General features: G+C 36.9%; 1 protein-coding gene across 1 annotated transcript in view; it reads left to right on the plus strand.

Moving 5' to 3' along the window:
• The window catches only part of tmem214 (transmembrane protein 214), a 35,121-nt gene extending 19,764 nt beyond the window's left edge, over positions 1 to 15,357 (plus strand). Inside the window, exons 12-16 of the mRNA XM_036577166.1 lie at positions 5,472 to 5,579; positions 10,500 to 10,714; positions 10,821 to 10,989; positions 12,012 to 12,163; positions 12,525 to 15,357. Of these exons, the coding sequence (XP_036433059.1) occupies positions 5,472 to 5,579; positions 10,500 to 10,714; positions 10,821 to 10,989; positions 12,012 to 12,163; positions 12,525 to 12,651 (771 nt within the window). The 3' untranslated portion in view covers positions 12,652 to 15,357. The remainder of the gene's footprint in view (positions 1 to 5,471; positions 5,580 to 10,499; positions 10,715 to 10,820; positions 10,990 to 12,011; positions 12,164 to 12,524) is intronic.
• The last annotated feature ends 5,939 nt before the right edge of the window (positions 15,358 to 21,296 follow it).

Here is a 21,296-nt window from a genome sequence, read left to right on the forward strand (position 1 = left end):
TGGGCCAGAATTCTTCCACAGCGCTGTAAAAGACTCATTCCCAGTTATCACAAACACTTGATTGAAGTTGTGGCTGCTAAGGGTGGCCCAACCAGTTATTAGGTTTAGGGGCAATCACTTTTTCACACAGAGCCCTGTAGGTTTGGATTTCTTTCTCCCTTAATAATAAAGATTTTTATTTATAAACTGCATTTTGTGTTTACTTGTGTTATCTTTGTCTAATATTTAAATTTGTTTGGTGATCTGAAACATTTAAGTGTGACAAACATGCAAAAGAATAAGAAATCAGGAATAAATGGATGGATTAGATGGATGCATGGATAGATAAATGCATAGATGGATGGGTAGATAAATGGATGATTAGATGGATGCATGGATAGATAAAGGGATGGATAGATGAAGGGATGGATTGGACAGATGGATGGATGCATGGATAAAAAAATGCATGGATAGATAAATGGATGGATTAGATGGATGGATGGATAAATGCATGGATAGATAAATGGATGGATTGGACAGATGGATCGATGCATGGATAAAAAAAATGCATAGATAGATAAATGGATGGATTAGATGGATTAGATGGATGGATGGATAAATGCATGGATTGCATAGATGGATAGATAAATGGATGGATGGATGGATAGATGAATGGATTTATGGATGGATAGATGCATGGATTTATGGATGGATAGATGCATGGATTTATGGATGGATAGATGAATGGATTTATGGGTGGATGGATGGATAAATGGATGGATAGAAAAATGGATTGATGGATGGACAAATGGATTGATGGATAGATAAATGGATTGATTGATGGATGCATGGATAGATAAACGGATTGATGGATAGATAGATGAATGAATAGATAAATGGATGGATGGATAGATGGATGCATTGATGGATGGATTGGTGGATGGGTGGATAAATGGATTAGATAAATGCATGGATGGATGGATGGATGGTAGATAAATGGATAGATGGATGCATTAATGGATGGATTGATGGATGGATGGATGGGTAGATAAATGGAGAGATGGATGGATAGATAAATGGATTGGATGGTTGGATTGATGGATAGATGGATGCATTAATGGATGGATGGATGGGTAGATAAATGGAGATGGATGGATAGATAAATTGATGGATTGATGGATGGATAGATAAATGGATTGGTTGGATGGGTGAATACATAAATGGATTAGATGGATGGATGGGTAGATAAATGGAGAGATGGATGGATTGATGAATAGATGAATGGAGAGATGGATGGATGGATAGATGAATGGATTGGATGGATGGTTAGATGAATGGATTGGATGGATGGTTAGATAAATGGATTGGATGGATTGATGGATGGATAAATGGATTGGATGGATGTAATGATGGATAGATAGATAAATGGATTGATGGATTTATGGATGGATGGATAGATGAATGGATTGGATGGATGGTTAGATAAATGGATTGGATGGATAAATGGATGTATAGATAAATGGATAGATGGATGCATTAATTGATGGATTGATGGAAGGATGGATTGATGAATGGATAGATAAATGGATTGGATGGATGCATAGATTGATGGATGCATAGATTGATGGAAGATAGATTGACGGATGGTTAGATAAATGGATGGATGGATGGATTAATGGATTGGATGGATGGATAGATAAATGGATGGATTGATGGATAGATGGATGGATGGATGGATAGATAAATGGATTTATGGGTGGATGGATAGATAAATGGATTTATGGGTGGATGGATAGATGGATAAATGGATTGGATGGATGGATAGATAAATGGAGAGATGGATGGATAGATAAATGGAGAGATGGATGGATTGATGGCTTGATAGTTAAATGGATAGATAAATGGATGGATGGATAAATGGGTGGATTGATGGATGGGTAGATAAATTGAGATAGATGGAAGGATAGATAAATTGATGGATGGATAGATAAATGGACAGACGGATATATAAATGGATGGATGGATAGATGGATGGATAGAAAGAAAGAACTTCATTGATCCCAAAGGAAATTTAGCAGCTAGTAGCAGTCACACAACCCAGGATAGTTATAATAATAATAAGCGTGATGCAATATAAAAAGAAGAATATTTGCAGTAACCTGTCTACACGCATATATAGAAATATACAAAAATATGCAATAAGATCTATAACATGAGATAAAAAGCAGTGCAATAATGAATGTACAAGTAGGCGCTGGTAACAGCATATAATGACAATACTGAATAAATATGTGCATATATTGGTAATGAAATAGTGTCTACGTGTTCAGTGTCCAGATGTTCAAGATGTGCAATAAGGTGTGCAGAAAGTGCAATATGTACAGTAAGGTGTCCATATGTGCAGATGGATAAAATAAAACTGTAATTTAGCGTAGGAGATTCAGTCGTCATCTATCCTCTTCCCTCTTCTCTCTCCTCTTCTGGCCCCACTGGGAAGAGTTGAAGAGCCTAATGGCTCTACGGACAAAGGATCTCCTGAGTCTGTCGATTGAGCAGCTCTGTGACAGCATCCTGCCACTAATCATGCTCCTCTTGTCCATGATGATGGGATGTCCATGTGCAGCGGGTGGCCATAATCATCAGTGTCCTCCTCTCGGCCACCTTAACCACAGAGTCCAGTTCCACACCGACCACTGACCCAGCACGCCTGACCAGTTTGTCCAGTCGCATCTCGTCATAAAAAAGACAGCTGGCAACCACTGTCTGATAGAACATCTGGACCCCAGCCTACTCAGGAAATAGAGCTGGCTTTGCCCCTTCCTGTACAGGATGTCTGTGTTGGCTGACCAGTCCAACGTATCATCCAGTTGCAGTCCGAGATACCTTTAGGTCTTTAACCCTCTCCACTTCAACCCCCGGAATAGAAATCGGCTGTGTGAGTGGCCCAGCCCTGCGAAAATCCACCACCATCTCATTGGTCTTGGAAATGTTCGGTAGCAGATTGTTCCTATGGCACCACGCCACAAAGTCCTTCACCAGGTTCCTGTACTCCTCCTCCTCCTGCCCTCCCCTTACACACACCACGATGGCAGTGTCATCCGAAAACTTATGCATGTGGCACGTCTCAGAGTTGTACTTAAAGTCTGAGGTGTACAGTGTAAAAAGAAAAGGCAAAAGTACAGTCCCTTGTGGTGCTCCTATGCTGTTGACTACAGTCTCTGATGTACAGTCCTTCAGCCTGAAATACTGAGGTCTGCCAGTGAGGTAGTTAGTAATCTAGGAGACCAAGTGCGGATCAACTTGCATCCTTGCCCCCTTATCTCTCAGTTGGAAGGGCTGAATGGTATTAAAGGCACTGGAAAAATCAAAGAACATGACTCTTACAGCGTAACACCGGTAAGTGCCGTGAACAGCTTGCAGAACGTAAGGATTTGGGGCCACTGCAGCAAACCCAGGCTGACTGGTGATGCATTCGGCGACCTTGTTGTCAATCTGAATGAAACTTGGTGTTCAAAGAAATGCACTTTTATTCGTTCGGAATTCAGTGCATCTATGAAATCAGGGCTCGGGTTATATCAAATATGGACCTGCTGAACAGATAATTTAAAGTTAGCTGTCATGGTTTTAGGGAATGTTCTACCGTTCTCTCCCAGTCGCTGCTAATTATTTCCTGGCACTTCGTTAACTCTTCAGTGGCTTGAGCCAGTGGCTCATACTGTTAAGCCTGAAGACACACCACCTGATCAGAAACACCTTCCCTCGTCGAAGGTGGGGATGGAAATAGAGAAAAATCGTCAACCTCGTAAGACCTCTCAGTCGCAAAAGTGCTGTTTGATTCTGTCACTCTCCATGTTTTCTGGTAGCTAAAGCTTACTATGAAAACACAGCAGCCCAGCCCGTGCGGTTTCCCTCCCAGCCCCACCTCCAAACCCGTAGATCACTGCAATGCACCCCACAGCGTGCCCCACCCATTTTTGACCATTTTTCAAAGTTGAGCCAGGGGTGGAGCTGAAAATAGTGGAGTGTAGTTACTCTTTAAACAGTATGGCTGCCATATGCTAATTAATCCTTCTGGATTCATTTAAAATAATTCATAATTAATTAAAAATGCTATAACTTGAAAATCCTTCACCCAAAAATTTTTTTAACTTGACATGCTTAGTCTGTTGAAGATTCTGATGTAGCCTATCGATTTTTGTGCGCATAGGTCATTAGGGGCACTGTAAATGCTGCATAACTGTTTATCAGCATCCGTACATCTGATCATATGGAAATTTTGCACGTAGCATCTATTAGACAGAATAAGTGAATCTCTAAGGACAATTTGATACATTGAAATTTGTGGTCACCATCAACCAATCATGTATGTAGCCACTTTCTAACCAGTGAAGTTTCAAAAGATTTGGCCACTGGGGTGGCACCATTCATGAAAATTAATCAATTACATGTTACATGTTCATATTATGATTTTTGGTCAAATAACGTTGTAAGTCTAATGTAGTACAGTGTGACAAACAATTTTCAAATTGCAAGTTTATTACAAAAATGCAGTTTTTTGTAATTGTTAACTGTTTAAAAACCATACTTTTCAAACTAGACTGGATTTTGATCCCAGCATTTTGAAATTGGTCTAGAAATACTCTGTGGCCCTGCTAGGTTAATAATTATCAAAAAAAAATCTTGACTTTTTTTACTCAACATAGTGTCGATTTATCAGTTAATCACTGCGGCCGTGGCATTGCTAGCTTAAATTGCTATAACTCATAAGTAGTTCGTCCAGTCATTTCGAAACCACAACTCTGATGGGGTATGCAAAATTTTGTTCAGATTTAGGGGGCGCTTTAGCACTCAAACACTTATAATCATAAGGCTATTACAATGTTATTATAAAATGGACAGATAAATGGTTGGTGCCATTTGATTCATATCACTAACCTGAATAACTTTGTAATTACATGTCAGAAATTGGACTGCTTGTCTGGTATTTTGGCTTATTTGTTTAAAGACTACAGCTTATTATACAAAGATCAAAAGGTCAATCTGAACAAAACTGTCAACATCTTCATTGAAGGTCCTTGATGAATAATCATATCATATTGAGACCTTGTGACATTCTGACCCACTTTCACTTATCTCCTCTGTGCTACAAGGTCCCCTTATGGGTGGATTGGGCCTCATTATGGCATACATATGAAAGTGTTACATAGTTGAGTTTGAAAAAGGGTTTCGTTCTCCATATTTAAGAAATTTTGCCATTAGTCATGCAGTTTTGACATCTATGTTGACAGTCTCTTGGATGTTCTACAAACCTTTGTAGATCAGTACATTTGAAGGCAAACATTATATTATGTTTAAAGACCACAGCTCGATGTTTTTGACAACTGAAGGCTTTTTGATAAACTGACTTCCTTTCAGTTCTTTTTTTCTAAATGCATCTATATATATCATTTTGGTGTGTGTTTTACTGCTAATATGTTGCATTATTTTTGTAGTTGCGGAACAACCTTCAGGAGACTATTCAGTCATTCAGAGTGACCAATGAAGAGATCAGGGCCACAGCTAACTCAGAGGACATACAGGACTGCAATGCTGTCTGCAATGTAAGAGACCTATGAACACACACACACAGTTTAAAATATATGACCATGGAAAGCCATCACAGCAGTTATTGTACCATGAGATTAATGTTTGAAGGCCAACATGTCTCATAAGAAAAAGGGACTTATTAAAGCCACCACAAACTGGACACATTGCACTACAATGTGCCAAGCTGCGCTGTTGTATGTAGCATCACACAGTACAAAGCGCTGCTGTACTGGTTTGGTAAACACCAAATTAATCTTTATTCCTATAAATGTAATAAAATAAATTCTGTGCATCGTTTGATAAAGTTTAGCATCAGTTAACTACCCTTTCACCCCCCCTTGTAAAACTAATCCTGTCAACATGGAACTTAAGTTAGCTAACTAATTTTGCTGGCTAAAGAAATACTTTGTTATTGTTATCTCAATGGATTTAGTATCTTGTATCTGAACGTAATGAAATGGGCAGTGGTGTCATCTTAATTGTGTTCTGTTTTGACAACACACTAAACCATGAAACTAATGGACCTGTCTGCACTTGCGAATATGAGATCACTGAGGAGTCAAAAGAAAAATACCTAGGCTCTGAATTTATGGAACATGCATTAGCACCATGGTGTAGTGAGCAAAATGACTGTTCTCTGAGGTTGGAGTGGTAAAACTGGTGATATTCAGATGGGTCCAGTTTCACTTACTGGTCATGAATGGTTGTAATGTTCTTTTGTTAAATTAAAATTAAGATAAAAAACTGGTTCCACAAAATGAAAAGTATCCCTGCCTACTTTCATTTTAAAGAAATAAGCTTAAAATCTGCAGAACTTTCCCGGGTTGAATAATTGTAAACATCTTTCACCTGAAAAAATAAGTTAATGAGGAAAAGCTGAAATATACAGCTCTATCTCTATTCTGAAATTTCAACCATCCAGGCATTTCATAATGAGACATTTCAAGATGATTCACATGGGAATCCTAACTAACTTATTTAAAATATCTGAAGCTTGTTTTCCATAAATTTAGAAATGCATTTATACCATGACATACAGTTGTCCGACACAAAACCCAATAATTAAGTTCATAGCGTCAATTACAGTACCCCCAACTATGACATGACTAGAGTAATTTTGGTGCCAAAAAGGCACTGTTCACACTTGATATTAACGTCCATCTCGAGTGATCTGATTACAAGTGGAGGGCAAGATGTGTAGCTGTCTGTACATGGCATTTTCATGTGTCTCCAGTGATCAGATTTTGTGAATGGAGGATGGGTACCACCCACATTCACTGTTAGTCTCTTGCTACCTTTGTTGTCAGACAAAAATGCCGCAAGTCTAGGTTCGTGTAAAAGTAACGGCTGTTGCAAACGTTTAGTCAGCATGAAGTGCAAGTTGTAATGCAACTTGTAAACAAATGGTACTTGAGAAAAATGAGGCTACACAGCTGCCTTCATCTCTGCTGTAATGATGCAGCTGATTAAGGCTACACTGTAAATTTTATTTGGCCATATATGTCCCTGACGACCTTCGAAGGTGGTTTGAGTGATCACATCATGATGTGTCTTCAAGACATGCCAATTTACATCGTTCACACCTGCACTTAGCGGTGTCCAGTAAAATTTAAATACGACAGAGCTTGTGAACTGTCTGTAGGTGAGTCAGACCAACCAGAAGCTACAAAACACTCATGTATATCTGACATCACAACAATCACAACTAACTGCTAATCTAATGCACTCAGTCTTAAAGCTTTGTGCCAAAACACAGGTCTGGAAAAAAATGTATAGAAAATAGCTGTATTAAAATCACAATGTTAATCAGAAAAACACAGATTTTTTTTCCCAAATCTTTCAGCCCTCCTTTAAACAGTTCTTCTCTGTTTACTTTTTACAGTACTTTTTTACCTTCATGTGAAAACAATGTTGCAGAATCCTCTGCATACAAAACAGTACACACAAACATACAGATTTTAAATGATTATTATATATGAGAAAAACCAAAGGACCTAAATACTTCTTTGGGGAACAAACCTCTTGTTTCATTAATCAGCAGGGTTGGGATAGCTACTGAAAAAGTAGTAATTACTTTCCCAAAATTTGTAGCTAGCTACAATTTGGGTACTTTTCCAGAAAAAGTAGTGGCTACTTTTTGAAAAGTAGTGCACTACTTTTTAGCTACTTTCAAAGCGCAATTGTCAGAATGTTTGTGAATCTCCACCTGACACACCAAACAAGCCCAACTGATAGTGTGAACAAGACACATACAATTGAAAAGCTGCAAATATACAAAAAGTAAAATATCCACCAAAAAGTTTGTGTACAATCAAAAACACAACCAAAGGCGTTCTCCAACAAAAATTTAGACTAAGTAACGGCAAAGTCAATCATTCCAGGTTTTTCCTAACAAAAATCAACAAGAATAACTGTATACAAACCAAACAGTTTTGTGCAAAGCATTGTCAACTGTTGAAATAAAACTGCTCCAATGTAAACATTTCAGCAAGATACATACAGACATGACATTCAGAGTCCTTTGTTAAACTTCAGCAACACTTTGGCCTCAAAATTCTCATTAGTGACCTGTCTCTGCTTGGGGTGAGAATCAGGCATGTGCAGCTGAATAATCTCTCCACTGCTGTTGGGGCTCCACAGCAGAACTTTTTGGTAAAATAACAGATTTTTTGGTAAAATAACAATCCTCCTTTGCTGTAAAATCCTTAACACACAGTTCTAACACAGTTTTCACAATAAATGGTCTTAAAACGCTGGAGTTAATGTGTAACTGCTAATTCACCAACCTTTAACGCTGAAGACTGATGCGCAGACTGCTGGTCACACAGCAACGCAGATAACGAAAAGGCAAAGAGAAAGATTTAAGACGAACATCGACCATTTGGAGATGGACTTATCTGCGTTTGTAAGCACTCTGGTTTCCTCATACGTTTAATTGTTTTGCAGTTTTGGTCTCATAATGTGCTGCCTCTTTTTTTGTGGTTTTGGTAGTCCAAACAAGACCCAGTAAAACATAATAGAGCCACCGTGTTGTTTTTATAGTCGAATCTCATAAGTCTTGGGGCAAAGGCTTCTGATGTCGATATTAAGTATGTGCAGTTCCCTTAAGGAAAGAAGCGAATGTGTTATTACCCAGGTGCTCCAGCGAGCGCTTCAAAGCCAGCTGCGATTCCTGGCTTTCCAGCCATACAAGCGGCATTTCTACTTGTATTAGTGTGACTGCAATCCTGTTTTCAACTCAGCCTGCATGTAGCTCTGCATTCTCCCTTGAGGCCTTTAGATCACAAAAATGCACAAAATGCATAAAATGGAAAAAAACTAAAAAAAAATATGCTGCTTGGCAACAGGGGCTCTGCTTTTCACCTGACAAATGTCCCTACACTAGGTATGAGAACAAGTCTCTCCAACTCAGTAGTGAACAGGTTGGGGCCTATTGCACATCTGTCCCCATGTGAGCCTCTCCACTCTCTCTGTCATGTTTTCTATGGATCAAAGGCAGCCTTCATCGCACCGGTCAGTCATCTTAAAGATCTTCAGCATTTTATCCTTATAGGCAGGACTGCAGAACAAGAAATTTTCCAAATGTAAGACATGCCCATGTGTATGATTATTAACCACAATAAATGGCCATTGTCCCTCTTTTTTGAGACTAGACTTATGATTCTAATGCTGTCCAGAAAGTCTATTTATGTTTGTTTTTGGGGACTGGATAGATGATTGAGGTTTTGAAGGGAACAGAGCAATATTCCAGTAATTTGTTGAAGGTATTTGTGAAAATTTGTGCTATGTGATCACAGCAGCGCCTTAAAGTGGGTGGAGAGACTAAGTCTACTGAAGAGTCTGCTGACGTTGTTGATAGTGAGATGAGCGGAGGGGAAAGGGGTGAGAGCCAGGGTAAGGGAGGAGGGCGGAAGAAGTTTTTCTTACCTTTGGTAAGTGTGATCTCTTGGAGGCTTTTCTAAACTGACGATGAGTCTTTAGCAGCAATGTGCATTTCAACTTTAGTCCTTTTTTTTTATTTATTTATTTTTAAATTCCTTTCTCCAGAGAGAATTTTGCAAAGAATTCTGTCCCTGCTCCTGAGGCTGCCTCCTTTTCCCTCCAAAGCTGTCTGGTTTAGCTGTAAACTATGGTTTATTGTTACTGTATTTTGCCTATGCTGTATTTAAAATACAGCTAACTTTGCAGAACCTGATGATATATGATGTCATAGTGTTTGTATATTTGTTTAGTCCATCTGTTGCCTCTAGTTTGTGGATTCAAAGTAGCTCTCTAGCTTTTCAGTGTCTGCCCTGATTCGCTTTTCCGTGTTGACAACAGACTTCTTAGTTTTTGCCTGTATTTTGTGATGAGGTGAACAAGACTGGTTGGAATGCCTGCGAGCTGCACACGTGGCTACGTGATGAACATTTTATCAGTGGTGTAGCAGTGGTCAGAATGTTCCATTCTCTGGCACAAGTGACATGCTCTCTGCTTTCAAGCATTTACTTTGTTATATTTGCACTGTTAACGTCTCTCAGAGTGATGGACTGTGAATCTGGCTTCTCTCTTTCTACTTTCATTCTGTGATCTGCCAGCAGTTTCTCGCGCACTTCCAATGTAACAAACACCAACCAAAATGAAAAGGGAGAGTATAACAGTTTGCGGTTGAAGAAAAGTGACTCTTATTTGTTTGCCAATCACGTTTAAAACACAAAGATGCTTATACTGCAATAACTTTGACAAAAGTATCTAAATTCGAAATTAGCTTAACCCTACTTGAAGTTTTATGGTAGTTAACTGAACTGTTGATGTAACTGATTGAACATCTGGTGTTATACTTGACTGAGTTTTAAATTTTAAAGCAGCAAATTACAAAGGGCATTCCAGGCATTCCACTTTTTAGACATTTATTCTCACTTGATCACCTATGCTCCCTATCCCACTTTATCCAGTCTCTGCAGATGAAGATCCGCTGTCAGGGTTTCCCGTGGTCACGGCTGCTGATGGCCATGTTGGTGTTTGCCGCTGGTTTTATTGCTCATGATCTGAGGTCACATGGAACATTTGCTGGGTCCACCACAGCACTGTACCTGGAGAGAACCGGAGTTGCCGCTGTGTCCCAGCAGGCCTGGAGAAAAGTGTCTTACTACAGCCAGCAAGGCATCAGGTGATAAAGCACAAAACACACTGGAAAACATAAATGCACACTATTAAAATACATCTTTTTGCATCAGTCCTTGGATTTAAGTTTGTGTGTATATGTGTGTGTCTAGCTGGTTAGCTGAGAGCACACCTTATTACTACTCTCTGGCTGTGGAGGCTTTGGGTCCGCTACTAGTTACAGCTCTTGAGAAGCTTAAGGTGGCTGCAGTTTTTGTTGCACAGAAGAGTTCAGAATTAATACTGTTGGTGCAAGAGAACACACCTCTACTCATAGAATGGGTGAGTCGCAGTCTTCTTTCTTTGAAGTGCCAGTCACTATATAATCTCTATTTGTTTACTGTTTTAGAATGGATATTGTTAATCCAGAAGATTTATTAATTGTCAGGTTTGCACCGTTTGAATCGGCCTCGGTCTGATTTATGCTTAGGAATGTGATGTCGTTATGCAGTGTCTTATGGGTGATCTGCCATTTTGGCAGGGGTAGTCAGTCTAGGCTGGTATAGGCTGTATAGTTTCCTACCTGCTTTCCTTGATTTTGCCTGATTTGTAGCCCATGGACTCACTAAATATGCTGGCAGAGCTGACTAGCATGTGGATCCACATGGCTACCAGATCAGACAAAATCAAGGAAAAAGAAAGGAACGGGAGTTTCATTTAACTATGTGGAGAGGAAGCATCTCAGTGAGAATGTGGATAAACCTCAAATTCAGGCTCATTTTACACTCATGTAGATTTAACAGAATAAAACTTGCATAATTGTCAATTTATCACATTTGATATCAGCTAACTCTTCAGAAACTTGCTGTTTTCCAGCTAAAAGCTAAAAAAAATGGTTGAAGTTATAGATGTTATTGTAGTACACTATATAGTGTCAGTGGTTAGCTGTTAGCAGGGTCAGCAGTGTTTGCTAAAAGACTGTTTACAGTGGAAATATGCCTGTGGCTGAGCAGAATATACATTTGTAAACTGTGTATGCATTTCAATAACTTAAATATTAAATTACTCAAAAGAATAAGCACTTTAGCCATGCATTATTAAGGGAAAAAAAGTTTGTGAATGAAAGGGGAGTTAGCATGTCCATAGCATAGCTTTGGGTAAAAAGCAATTAAAAAGTGGCACTGTTACCCAATTCAGAAAAACTTGCATAATTGTCAATTAATAACAAGGCATAGCTTATGTGTAGTACCTTATGTAACTCTGTCTTTCTCATACATGTTAACTTAGTCTTTCATGGTCTGTAATATTATTAGCGTTGCCCTCCCTAGCAGTTAAATGTGAGAGTTTTTGTCTGCATCTCACAGATCAATGCCAACACTCCAGAGAGTGTATTCCAGTTTTTGGAGTTTGTGAAGGAGCTAATGCTGTTTGTGCATCAGAGCTTCGTCCTCCCCACCCTTCAGTACTTCATTACAGCGATGCAGCACGGCTGGCAATCACTGCAAGACTCCTGCAAGTCAGAACCACTTACTGCACTTCTCTTTTCTGTAATGTTTCAGTTAGTACAGATGCACTGAATGCAGTGAAGTGATTTGGTACATAGGGGGCGTGGGTTAAGTTGGCAAAATCAGCAATGACTAGTTGACGGTTTGCTTCATGATCCACATTCTGTTTTGATATATTTTCATTATTGCACATTTTTTTCATTATTATAAAGAATATTTAAAGGCTTTTTTGTAATCTTTAAAAGACTGCATGTTCTGTTATTGTTCAGTTAAGACCGCTTTTATTGTTGGGACTTTTTTGAGGGCTGTAGATTCCTTGATTGCTGAAATCCATATTGATGCCCTGATTTGAGTACTTCTGTTCTCCTACAGTGGTGAAGTATCACTCCACTGCGTGCAGAACCATGTGATGGCATTCACCAATAGCACATGGATCTACCTACAAGACACCACAACAGCCCTCAGGAGCTGGGCTCAAGAACTGCTTTCCAGAGCATGATGTCCCCCCATACACACTCGTGCACACTCACACAATATTGGTCAGAGACTCCCTTCACTTGTGTTTGCCCTCTTCTGCTGGGTTGCCACACGTGCTTTAATAACAGTTTTCTAATATGGAGGACTCTGCAGGAGTTGGAAGATGAGCCTCAAAGTTCTTTTTGACCCCACCACCTCCTTTGGGGCTTTTCATTTTATAAACAAATAAGCATCCCCACCCCAGCTGTTGGTGGGAGCTCCTGTACAGTACTCAACTTTTCCCCTGGTAATTAGAAATTATATATTTATTTTACAGTGTGTTGCCAAAGTAAATTAAACAAAAGATTACAACAGGCTCTTCCCAGAGATAACTAGAAGTAAAAAGGCACCACACATTACTTTTAAATAATTGTAAAGAAAAAAAAAAGTAAAATGCCCTGTCTCTTAGGTTTTGCTTGCAGAAATTCTGAATAGCTATGGATTTTTGTAAAAATGTTACAGAACATAATATTAAGCAGTGATGAGTAGAAATATGCTATCAAATTCATACACATTCTACACACTCAACACATTTTACACAGAGCGAAATTGCTTACAAAATATGCACTTCAACACGGATGCCTTAATAAAATGTATTGATTTTTTTCCACAACTTAAAAAAAATTGGAAGAGTGGACATTACATGTTGAGCAACAGCATATTGAATTATCTCTGACATTATGATCTAAATTGTCATAATGACTTCAAGTGGCTATTCTTCATATTTAGCTCTCCGTATTGGTTAGTCCATGAATCTTGTGTGTTGGTGTCATTTTTAATTCCAGCCACTTCTTACATTTGTAATACAAAAGCAATGATAAGAACATTTTTGTAACGAATGAGAGAAAGTGGCTAGCTCTGTTTGTCTTTTTCTTTTTTCCAACTCCAGTTGCGTAACTTAGTCCATTTACACTGCAGTCTTCACTGGTTATTCTGCATGAGTCATGTCATCTAGTGATCAAGTAATTCTGCCACTAGATCCAGGTGAGTTAAAATGGGGAGGGGGGGATTGCTAGTGCTCACTTGATAGACGCATGCAGCTAGTGATTAGCAGGGTGTGTGCTGGAATTAAATGTGTGTGTGTGTGTGTATCATTGTCAAAGGTGTACATTAAAGGTTCCATCAATTTTTAAAATTATCTGCATAATTCAGTCATTGAAATATAAACTAAATCAGAATATTCTGATGTGAAATGCATTGTAGACAAACTAACCAATTTGGATTTCATTACAGTGCTGGTGATAGGAACCAGGGGTCATGATGTCTGCGATGCAGATAGCCATTTTATTTCCTATCTAGAACAACAAGTGAACCTACGCATGTTGATGATTAATAGTGATAAACCCCCCAAAAATTCTGTGGGTACTATTTTGGCCTTACAGTGCCCTGCATAACCTTCTGCCTCTAAGGTATTTTAAAACATGTACGTTTTAGGCCAAACCTTTAGCACAAAACTGTCATAATGTCTCAGGGAGTGTTTTCGTAACCATGTCATGTAATGGCTTTCTGTGAGGTGGCTTTTACGGACAATAAAAAAAGACAATGGTTTCTGTCACCACAGCTGTAAATGATTGACTCAGTTAGTTTCTCTACAGTGGTGCATTTTGCATCAAACCACTCTGAATTTACATCTGAATGATTTAATTATACAAAACTTTTTAGGGGAAAAAAGTTGAATTAGGCACTAGACTAAAGATGGTTACTGCTGCTACTGTTTGAAAATGTTTTACTTGGAATGTCTTTTAATGTGAAGTAGAGAGGTGTATTGAGGAATGACCCTCATGTTTTACCTCTCACTTTACTTACTGTATGTTTAAGTAGATGAGCTGGATAGATGAATGATCCCAGTTTCGAAACAATTGAACACAGACCTTTTTCTGTAAATCTTTTCCAGGGCAGAATTCTTTGTTCATCCTCTGGACTATTAAATGTGAGAGAAGCTACATTTGTAAATTGTACTGTATTCAAGTAAGATTTTTGGTGTCCAAGTTCCATCCACATTCATGAAATCAGGTTTCATCTGACTGCTGGTACCCTAAACGCTTTTAGCCAGTAGGCCACTGCCAGTTGATTCCCTTAATAGGAACCATTTGGCAGTATTTAAAGCAGGCCAAGGTGGTTCAGGACATATTCATGGTTAGACCATAGTCCTGTGCCCTTATGACAACATGGTCAGCACTAAAGAGTGAGTCATGAAAGTAGAGAAAACATATGATAAATGTGATGAGCTAATATTACTTTGTACAAAAGGTTAATAAATAAAATCCGTTTATGCCCATGGCACATGTCTACTTTAGTGCTGTCGAGTCCCTGCCATTTGATATGTTCTGTATGCTGTGACCTGAAACTGATTTTCAAAAACACTGGTTATTGGTTATTTGTAACTTTGACTTCATGGATGTTAAGTTGTACCATATAGGTGGAGATCTGCTATGAAGCACTGATAACAAATGTCTCCATTTGTCTGAGATCATTTCACTTTTGTGGTTTAGTGTGATCTGTCTTTCAACAAGGCCACATAAGAGAATGATATCAAATACAAGTGTTTTAAAATTCTGTAAAGTTTTTCTTTGATTAATATTTGAAAAATTATCTTTTCAAACTAGTCTATGGATATTAAGCCAATTGTTTCAATGTTGTTCCTTAAACAATTTGTGGAGTCTGTAGGTAAATAAAAAAAGAACCTTGACTTTATTGCAAAGAATGTTCGTGAGACATCAATGAATCTGTTCGGCCTGGCTTTTTCTGACTTAGGTGGCTATAGATTCTTTAGTTTTTATGTGATTGTGATAAATCTTGGTAAAAATGTACATTACTATTTCCTGAGGAAGCATGCAAAGCTTCATTTAAAGTCCCTACAGTGCTTAATCTAGTGTATAAATATTGAAACGTCAGTATATCCTTCTATGATGGAAATAAAGAAAAGATAATGGTTTCAAATTACATATCTCATTAACATCTAAAACATTGCAATTATATGTATGTTCCAAAATTGCACAGGAAATGTGGAAGTTTGACTTAAACCCAGGTTGGCTATATAATCTGTATGTTGGTAATAGCTTCTCTGGCCAGCAGAGGGAGCATCAGCATTAAATGCAAATTATGACTTCAAACATACTTATGGTCCTAGACTTTGCAATATCTATCTTGTGGCAAAGAAAGTGTCTGAATTTTATGTATTCCACCAAGCCAGGCAATTTTGCAAATACAAGTCTTTTAAAAAAAAAAACTTGTTTTTCTGTAAATCTGTTGTTTTCATACTGCTTGCTGAAATGTTTTTGCATCATCTCAAAACAACCGTGTAAGTCTCAAGATTAATAATTATTTTAAAAAATCTTGCCTTTTAAGCACAATGTTATTGCAAGTTATGGATCAAGCAGTTCAGTCTGGCCTATTCTGAAACAGGGGACCACAAATCTGTCAGTTATGCTCTGATTCTGACCAAAAAAGACATGACAGTTGTTTCAAATTATGCATCTTAATGAGAATTATCAATTTGCAAATGTGTGTAGGTTGCTTAACTGCACAGGAAATCCTATAATTTGATTTCAGCTAATTTTGGTCAGAGCAACAAGTGTTGTGTTTTTCTCTGGCCACCAGAGGGAGTCAAATCAGTAACTGCAAATGTCATCCTTGAAATATACAATAAATGAAAAGCTTTATTGTACGTCCTTAGGCAAAGAGCATTTCTGAATGTCATGCCTGACAATTTTACAAATACAAGTCTTAAAAACGTAGTATTTTCACAGTTGAAAAAAGATGGAAAATAGACAATTAATTTTTTCTTAAAACTATCTTAATTATTGAAAACATCATGACTTTTAAGCACAATGTGGCTTCAAGATTTGAATAAATTGGTATGACCTGGCTTATTCTGCTATAAAAGGCTAAAAATACATCAGTAATTGTCTAATTATGAACAGATTTGACACATACAAAATGACAAACTGAGGGTGTATTATAATTTAATTTTCTAATCATAGTACTCAATAGTCACAACTGGGAACTAGTTCTCAAAATGGTGCTTGGTTCCTTATTGCTCCATACCAATAAATTATCTAAAAAAAAAACAGGTCTGCTGTGGTCCTTTTGTAGCTTACCATGAAAACATCCGCCTTTGAAGATTAAGGTCGTGGGTTTGATTCCCCGTCATAGATGTTGGACGGTGCTGTACCAGTTGTTGTGGACACGCACTTAATTATCTTAATCTTAAGAAAGGGTCTTTCCTAAAAATGCAACAATTTCCTGCCTTCTATGACCAGAGGCATGAAATTTGTTTATGCTGCTACCTTGTCCTAAAGTGGTGCGTGGTTCCTTGTTGCTTCTAGAAATTGCAGTTGTGCCACAGGGGTTTTGTGGCTCATCATGAGAACGTCCACCTTTGAACTCTAAGGTTGTGGGTTTGAATCCCTGTCATGGACGTTAAACGGAGTTGCGTAGATTGTAGCAGACATATCACTTAGTGATCTTAATCATAAGAAAAGGAGATCTTTCATAAAAATCCAAACATCTGCTACCTTCTATGACCAGAGGCAACCACGCGAACCCTCGCTGTCTTCTTGGTTCTTGGACCCTGCAGATTGCCGCTTGTGGCTACATTTTTTTTACTGATAATTTTACTTTTATTGCTATTTATAAATCAAACTTCTTACTTTAATTCAGTTATGTTTATTTATTGCTACTACCTTTACTTATGATACATCTTCTTTATTATTTCTTTGTTATTGATATAATGTGCGAGTTTCTATCACAGACTGTCATATTAATGCAACTTCCTACCATACGTAGAATTTGAGGGCTGTTTTGAATTTTAATTGGTTTTTTATACACAATAGTCAATAACTTCTTTTTTGGTTGGACCAACAGTTACAAAACTTAATGTATTGCAGAGCTTATAGTTTTTACAACTTACTACAGCATGTAAAATTTGAAAAGTCTAGTGTTGGATTATAACAATTTTCATAAACAAAAGATTAAATAGCTTTCTTACTGTAGTGTCCAGGTTTGTACAATCAAATGCCTTGGAGAGTACCCTATTATTGTAACTAACTACAACAGGCAGAATATATATTGGGTTGTGTTGAGTTTCAATTAATGTATATACGAGAAACTTTAATGTAGCAGCCAAAATTGTACAACCAAATGCATTAAAGAATGCCCTTTTACTGCAACTTACTACTTGAAGCAGATTTTAAAGAAAGCCTTATTTTTGAATATTAATGTTGTAAACATCAACAACTCAATAGCTTCTTTACTGTAGGGCCTACCATTATGAAACCAAGTGCATTATGGCCCATCCTGTTATTGCTATACACAACAGCAAGCAAAATTTGAATAAATCATTTTCATTTTAATTAATATTGCAAACACAAATAAATTAATAGCTTCCATACTATGGGGCTTAAAATTATGAATTGAAATGCATGAAATGCTATCCTATTATTGCTGCATACTGTAGCAAGCAAAATTTAAATAAAGCTTTGTGATTAATTTTAATGAATTTTCCAACTACAAGAAATTCAATAGCTTCTTTACTGTAGGGCCGGCATTTATGATACCAAATGCATTATAGACCATCCTATTATTGCTATATACTACAGCAAGTAGAATGAGTAAAGCATTTTGATTAATTATAATTCATTTAGCTAATTCCAACACACATTTTAATAACATCTAAAATTATAAAACCAAATACATTAAAGACTATCCTATCATTAAAACATAATAGAGTAAGCAGAATCTGAAGAATGTTTAATTTTCCAACCGCCATAAAATTCAATAGCATCTTTACTGTAGGACCTATAATTGTGAAATCAAATGCATTGGACGGGTTTATTCATGCAAAATACTAAAGCAATAAGAACTGTTTTTATAAATTTTAATGAATTAAAAAAGTAAACATATGTTGTAATAATAGAACACTCTGAAAAGTGTAAGTATAGGCACAAGAATACAACTGGTATTTTTTTGTTGATAGAAAATTTGAATAAAATACTTTCTCCAAATTCTTTTTGCTGTAGTATTTTGTTAGAATTGGAAATTCTGTGATGCAAGTGTTTTTCCAATTGTAGCCTCTACATTCTACTTTTTGGATGATAAAATACTGAACTAAATCAATAAAAAGATAAATATGCAATCTTTTTTTTCAATTGCTATTTGCTGTAGGAGGCTGAAATAAAAATAATGCTTTATTCAGATTTTGCTTGCTATGATATGTAACAACAATAGAATAGTCTTTAATGCGGTTGGTTTTAATTTTTTGGCCCTAGAATACAGAAGGTGTTGAAATTGTGGTTGGAAAATTAATTAAAATAAAAAATGCTTTATTTACATTTTCTTTGCTGTAGCTTGTTGCAAAAATATGACAGGTTTAATATATTTTGTCTGCTTATTGTAGTATGTAGCAGTAACAGGTTAGTTTTTAAGGCATTTGGTTTTTAATTTTGCACCATACAGTAAATTATGATTCGAATTATGATTGGTGTAGTAAGTAGCAATTATAGAGCACTCATTGATTCGTTTGATTTTACAATTTTGGCCCCTAAAGAAAAGAAGCTGAAGTTTACACAATATTAATAAAAATATAACACAACACTTTAATTTATATTTTGTTTGCTATAGTTACTTCCAATAATAGGGTATTTTTCACTGTATTTGGTCTTTCAAACTTGGGCCCTACAGTAAAGAAGCAATTGAGTTTTTTGCCTATAATATTAAATAAAATTCAACACAACACTTACATTATGCATGCTATGGCTAGTTACAGTAATAGGTACTCTTTGATGCATTTAGTTTGATAAATCTAGGTCCTAAAGTAAAGAAGCTATTGAATTTTATGAAAAATGTACTATAATTAAACGCTGTAGTAAGTTGTAATAACTATAAGCTCTATAATGTATTTGGATTTATGTAAGGCCCTACAGTCAAGAATTAAATACATTTTTGATGTTTAAAAAATAATCAAAAATTAAGTCCTAGAATTAATTCAAATTTGGCTTGCTGTAGGTAGTCGCAATAATAAGGGACTCTTTCGTGCATTTGGTTTTACAATTTTGGCCGTACAGTTTAGAAGCTATTGATGTTTTTTGGATATAAAATGTTCATTATAATTCAAGCAAACACAATTTAAATTCTGCTTGCAAGGTATTCTGCCTGTAGCTATGAAAACATCTTTAATGCATCTGGTTTTACAGTTTTGGGCCTTACATTAAATTATGTATTGAATTTTACATTTTTAAACCATTAATTAATATTCACACAAGGCTTTCTTCAAATTCTGCTGGTTGTAGTAAGTTGCAGTAATAGGGACACTTTAATTCATTTGGTTTTATAATATTGGCTCCTGTAAAGAAGCTATTGAATTTTTTAGTCTATACCAGGGGTCTGCAACCCAAATGTAAAGAAGAGACATTTTGTCCTTTTAACAAAAATCAAACCACCTTTTACCATCTTGGCTGTAAATATGTCTCAGTATGTGCTAATGTACTGGTATAGGCTAAAAATATAACATTAACGAAAACGCAGAGTCTGCTTTAAGGTTTAGCATGACTATAGCTGCTTTTCTTGCATCTCTGGCAGGAAACAAAAGTAGAATAATTTCTTGTAAAATGTCTCTCAACATTTGATTCTTTACGAGGCTGAAGTCAGCTTCTCATTCACCAGCCTTGTGTTTGAATGTTCCTGTTCCACCTTAAATGGTACAACACTAACATTATGTCAGGCGCCATTTAAGGTGGAACAGGAGAAAATCTGAATGAGGCAAACAAGAAGCTGTCTTCTGCTTTAGGACTTTTTAGTGTTTGACAGTTTCTCACAGCAGATTAAACATATCAGGAAACCAACTTAGTGCTTATAAATGTTGATGTTCATCTTAAATTTTTCTCTTTGCCATTTTGTTAGCTACTAGCTAGGTGAGATTTTTTTCTGCGTTGCTGTAGTGACCAGCAGTCTACACGCCAGTGTTCAGGGATAAAGGTTGGTGAATTAGCAGATGTTGGCTACATTAACTCCAGCGTTTAAGTATTAGAGCGATCAGAAGAGCTTTATTTTACTGCGAAGGAGAATTATTTTTATCTACAAATCTAATTCTGCTTTGGAGCCACAACAGGGCAGTAAAAAAGCCACATGTTGCCGACCCATGGTCTATACAATAATAATTAAAATTCAACACAACACTTTTTGCAGGTGGTTACAATAATAGGGCACTCTTCAAGGCATTTGGTTTGACAAATTTAGGCCTTGCAGTTTAGAAGTTATTGAATTTATTCTATATAAAATATTATTTATAATTAAACCCTAAATTGTATTCAAATTTTATTTGCTGCAGTAAGTTCTATTAACAATGAGCTGTTTAATGCATTTGGTTTTACAATTGGTTCCTACAATAACGAAATGTTTTTTTTTTTGTTTTTTTTCCCATAATTGCTTGGGTTTCAGTTGGCCCCACAAAATAGACGCTAGTGAGATTTTGACGTTCAAGACTTGTACACAAGGACACGCACTTTCACGTGGTACGTCGAGCTGGCAAAATGGACAATTAATGTAGATAGAAGGTTGATGTACCTAATAAAGGGCTCAGTGAGTGTTTATTTTATTAATCCTGACGTCTAGCTAGAACTTCCCCATACC

Source organism: Colossoma macropomum, unplaced genomic scaffold (genome assembly GCF_904425465.1).
Source record: "Colossoma macropomum unplaced genomic scaffold, Colossoma_macropomum, whole genome shotgun sequence".
Taxonomy (NCBI): Eukaryota; Metazoa; Chordata; class Actinopteri; order Characiformes; family Serrasalmidae; genus Colossoma; species Colossoma macropomum.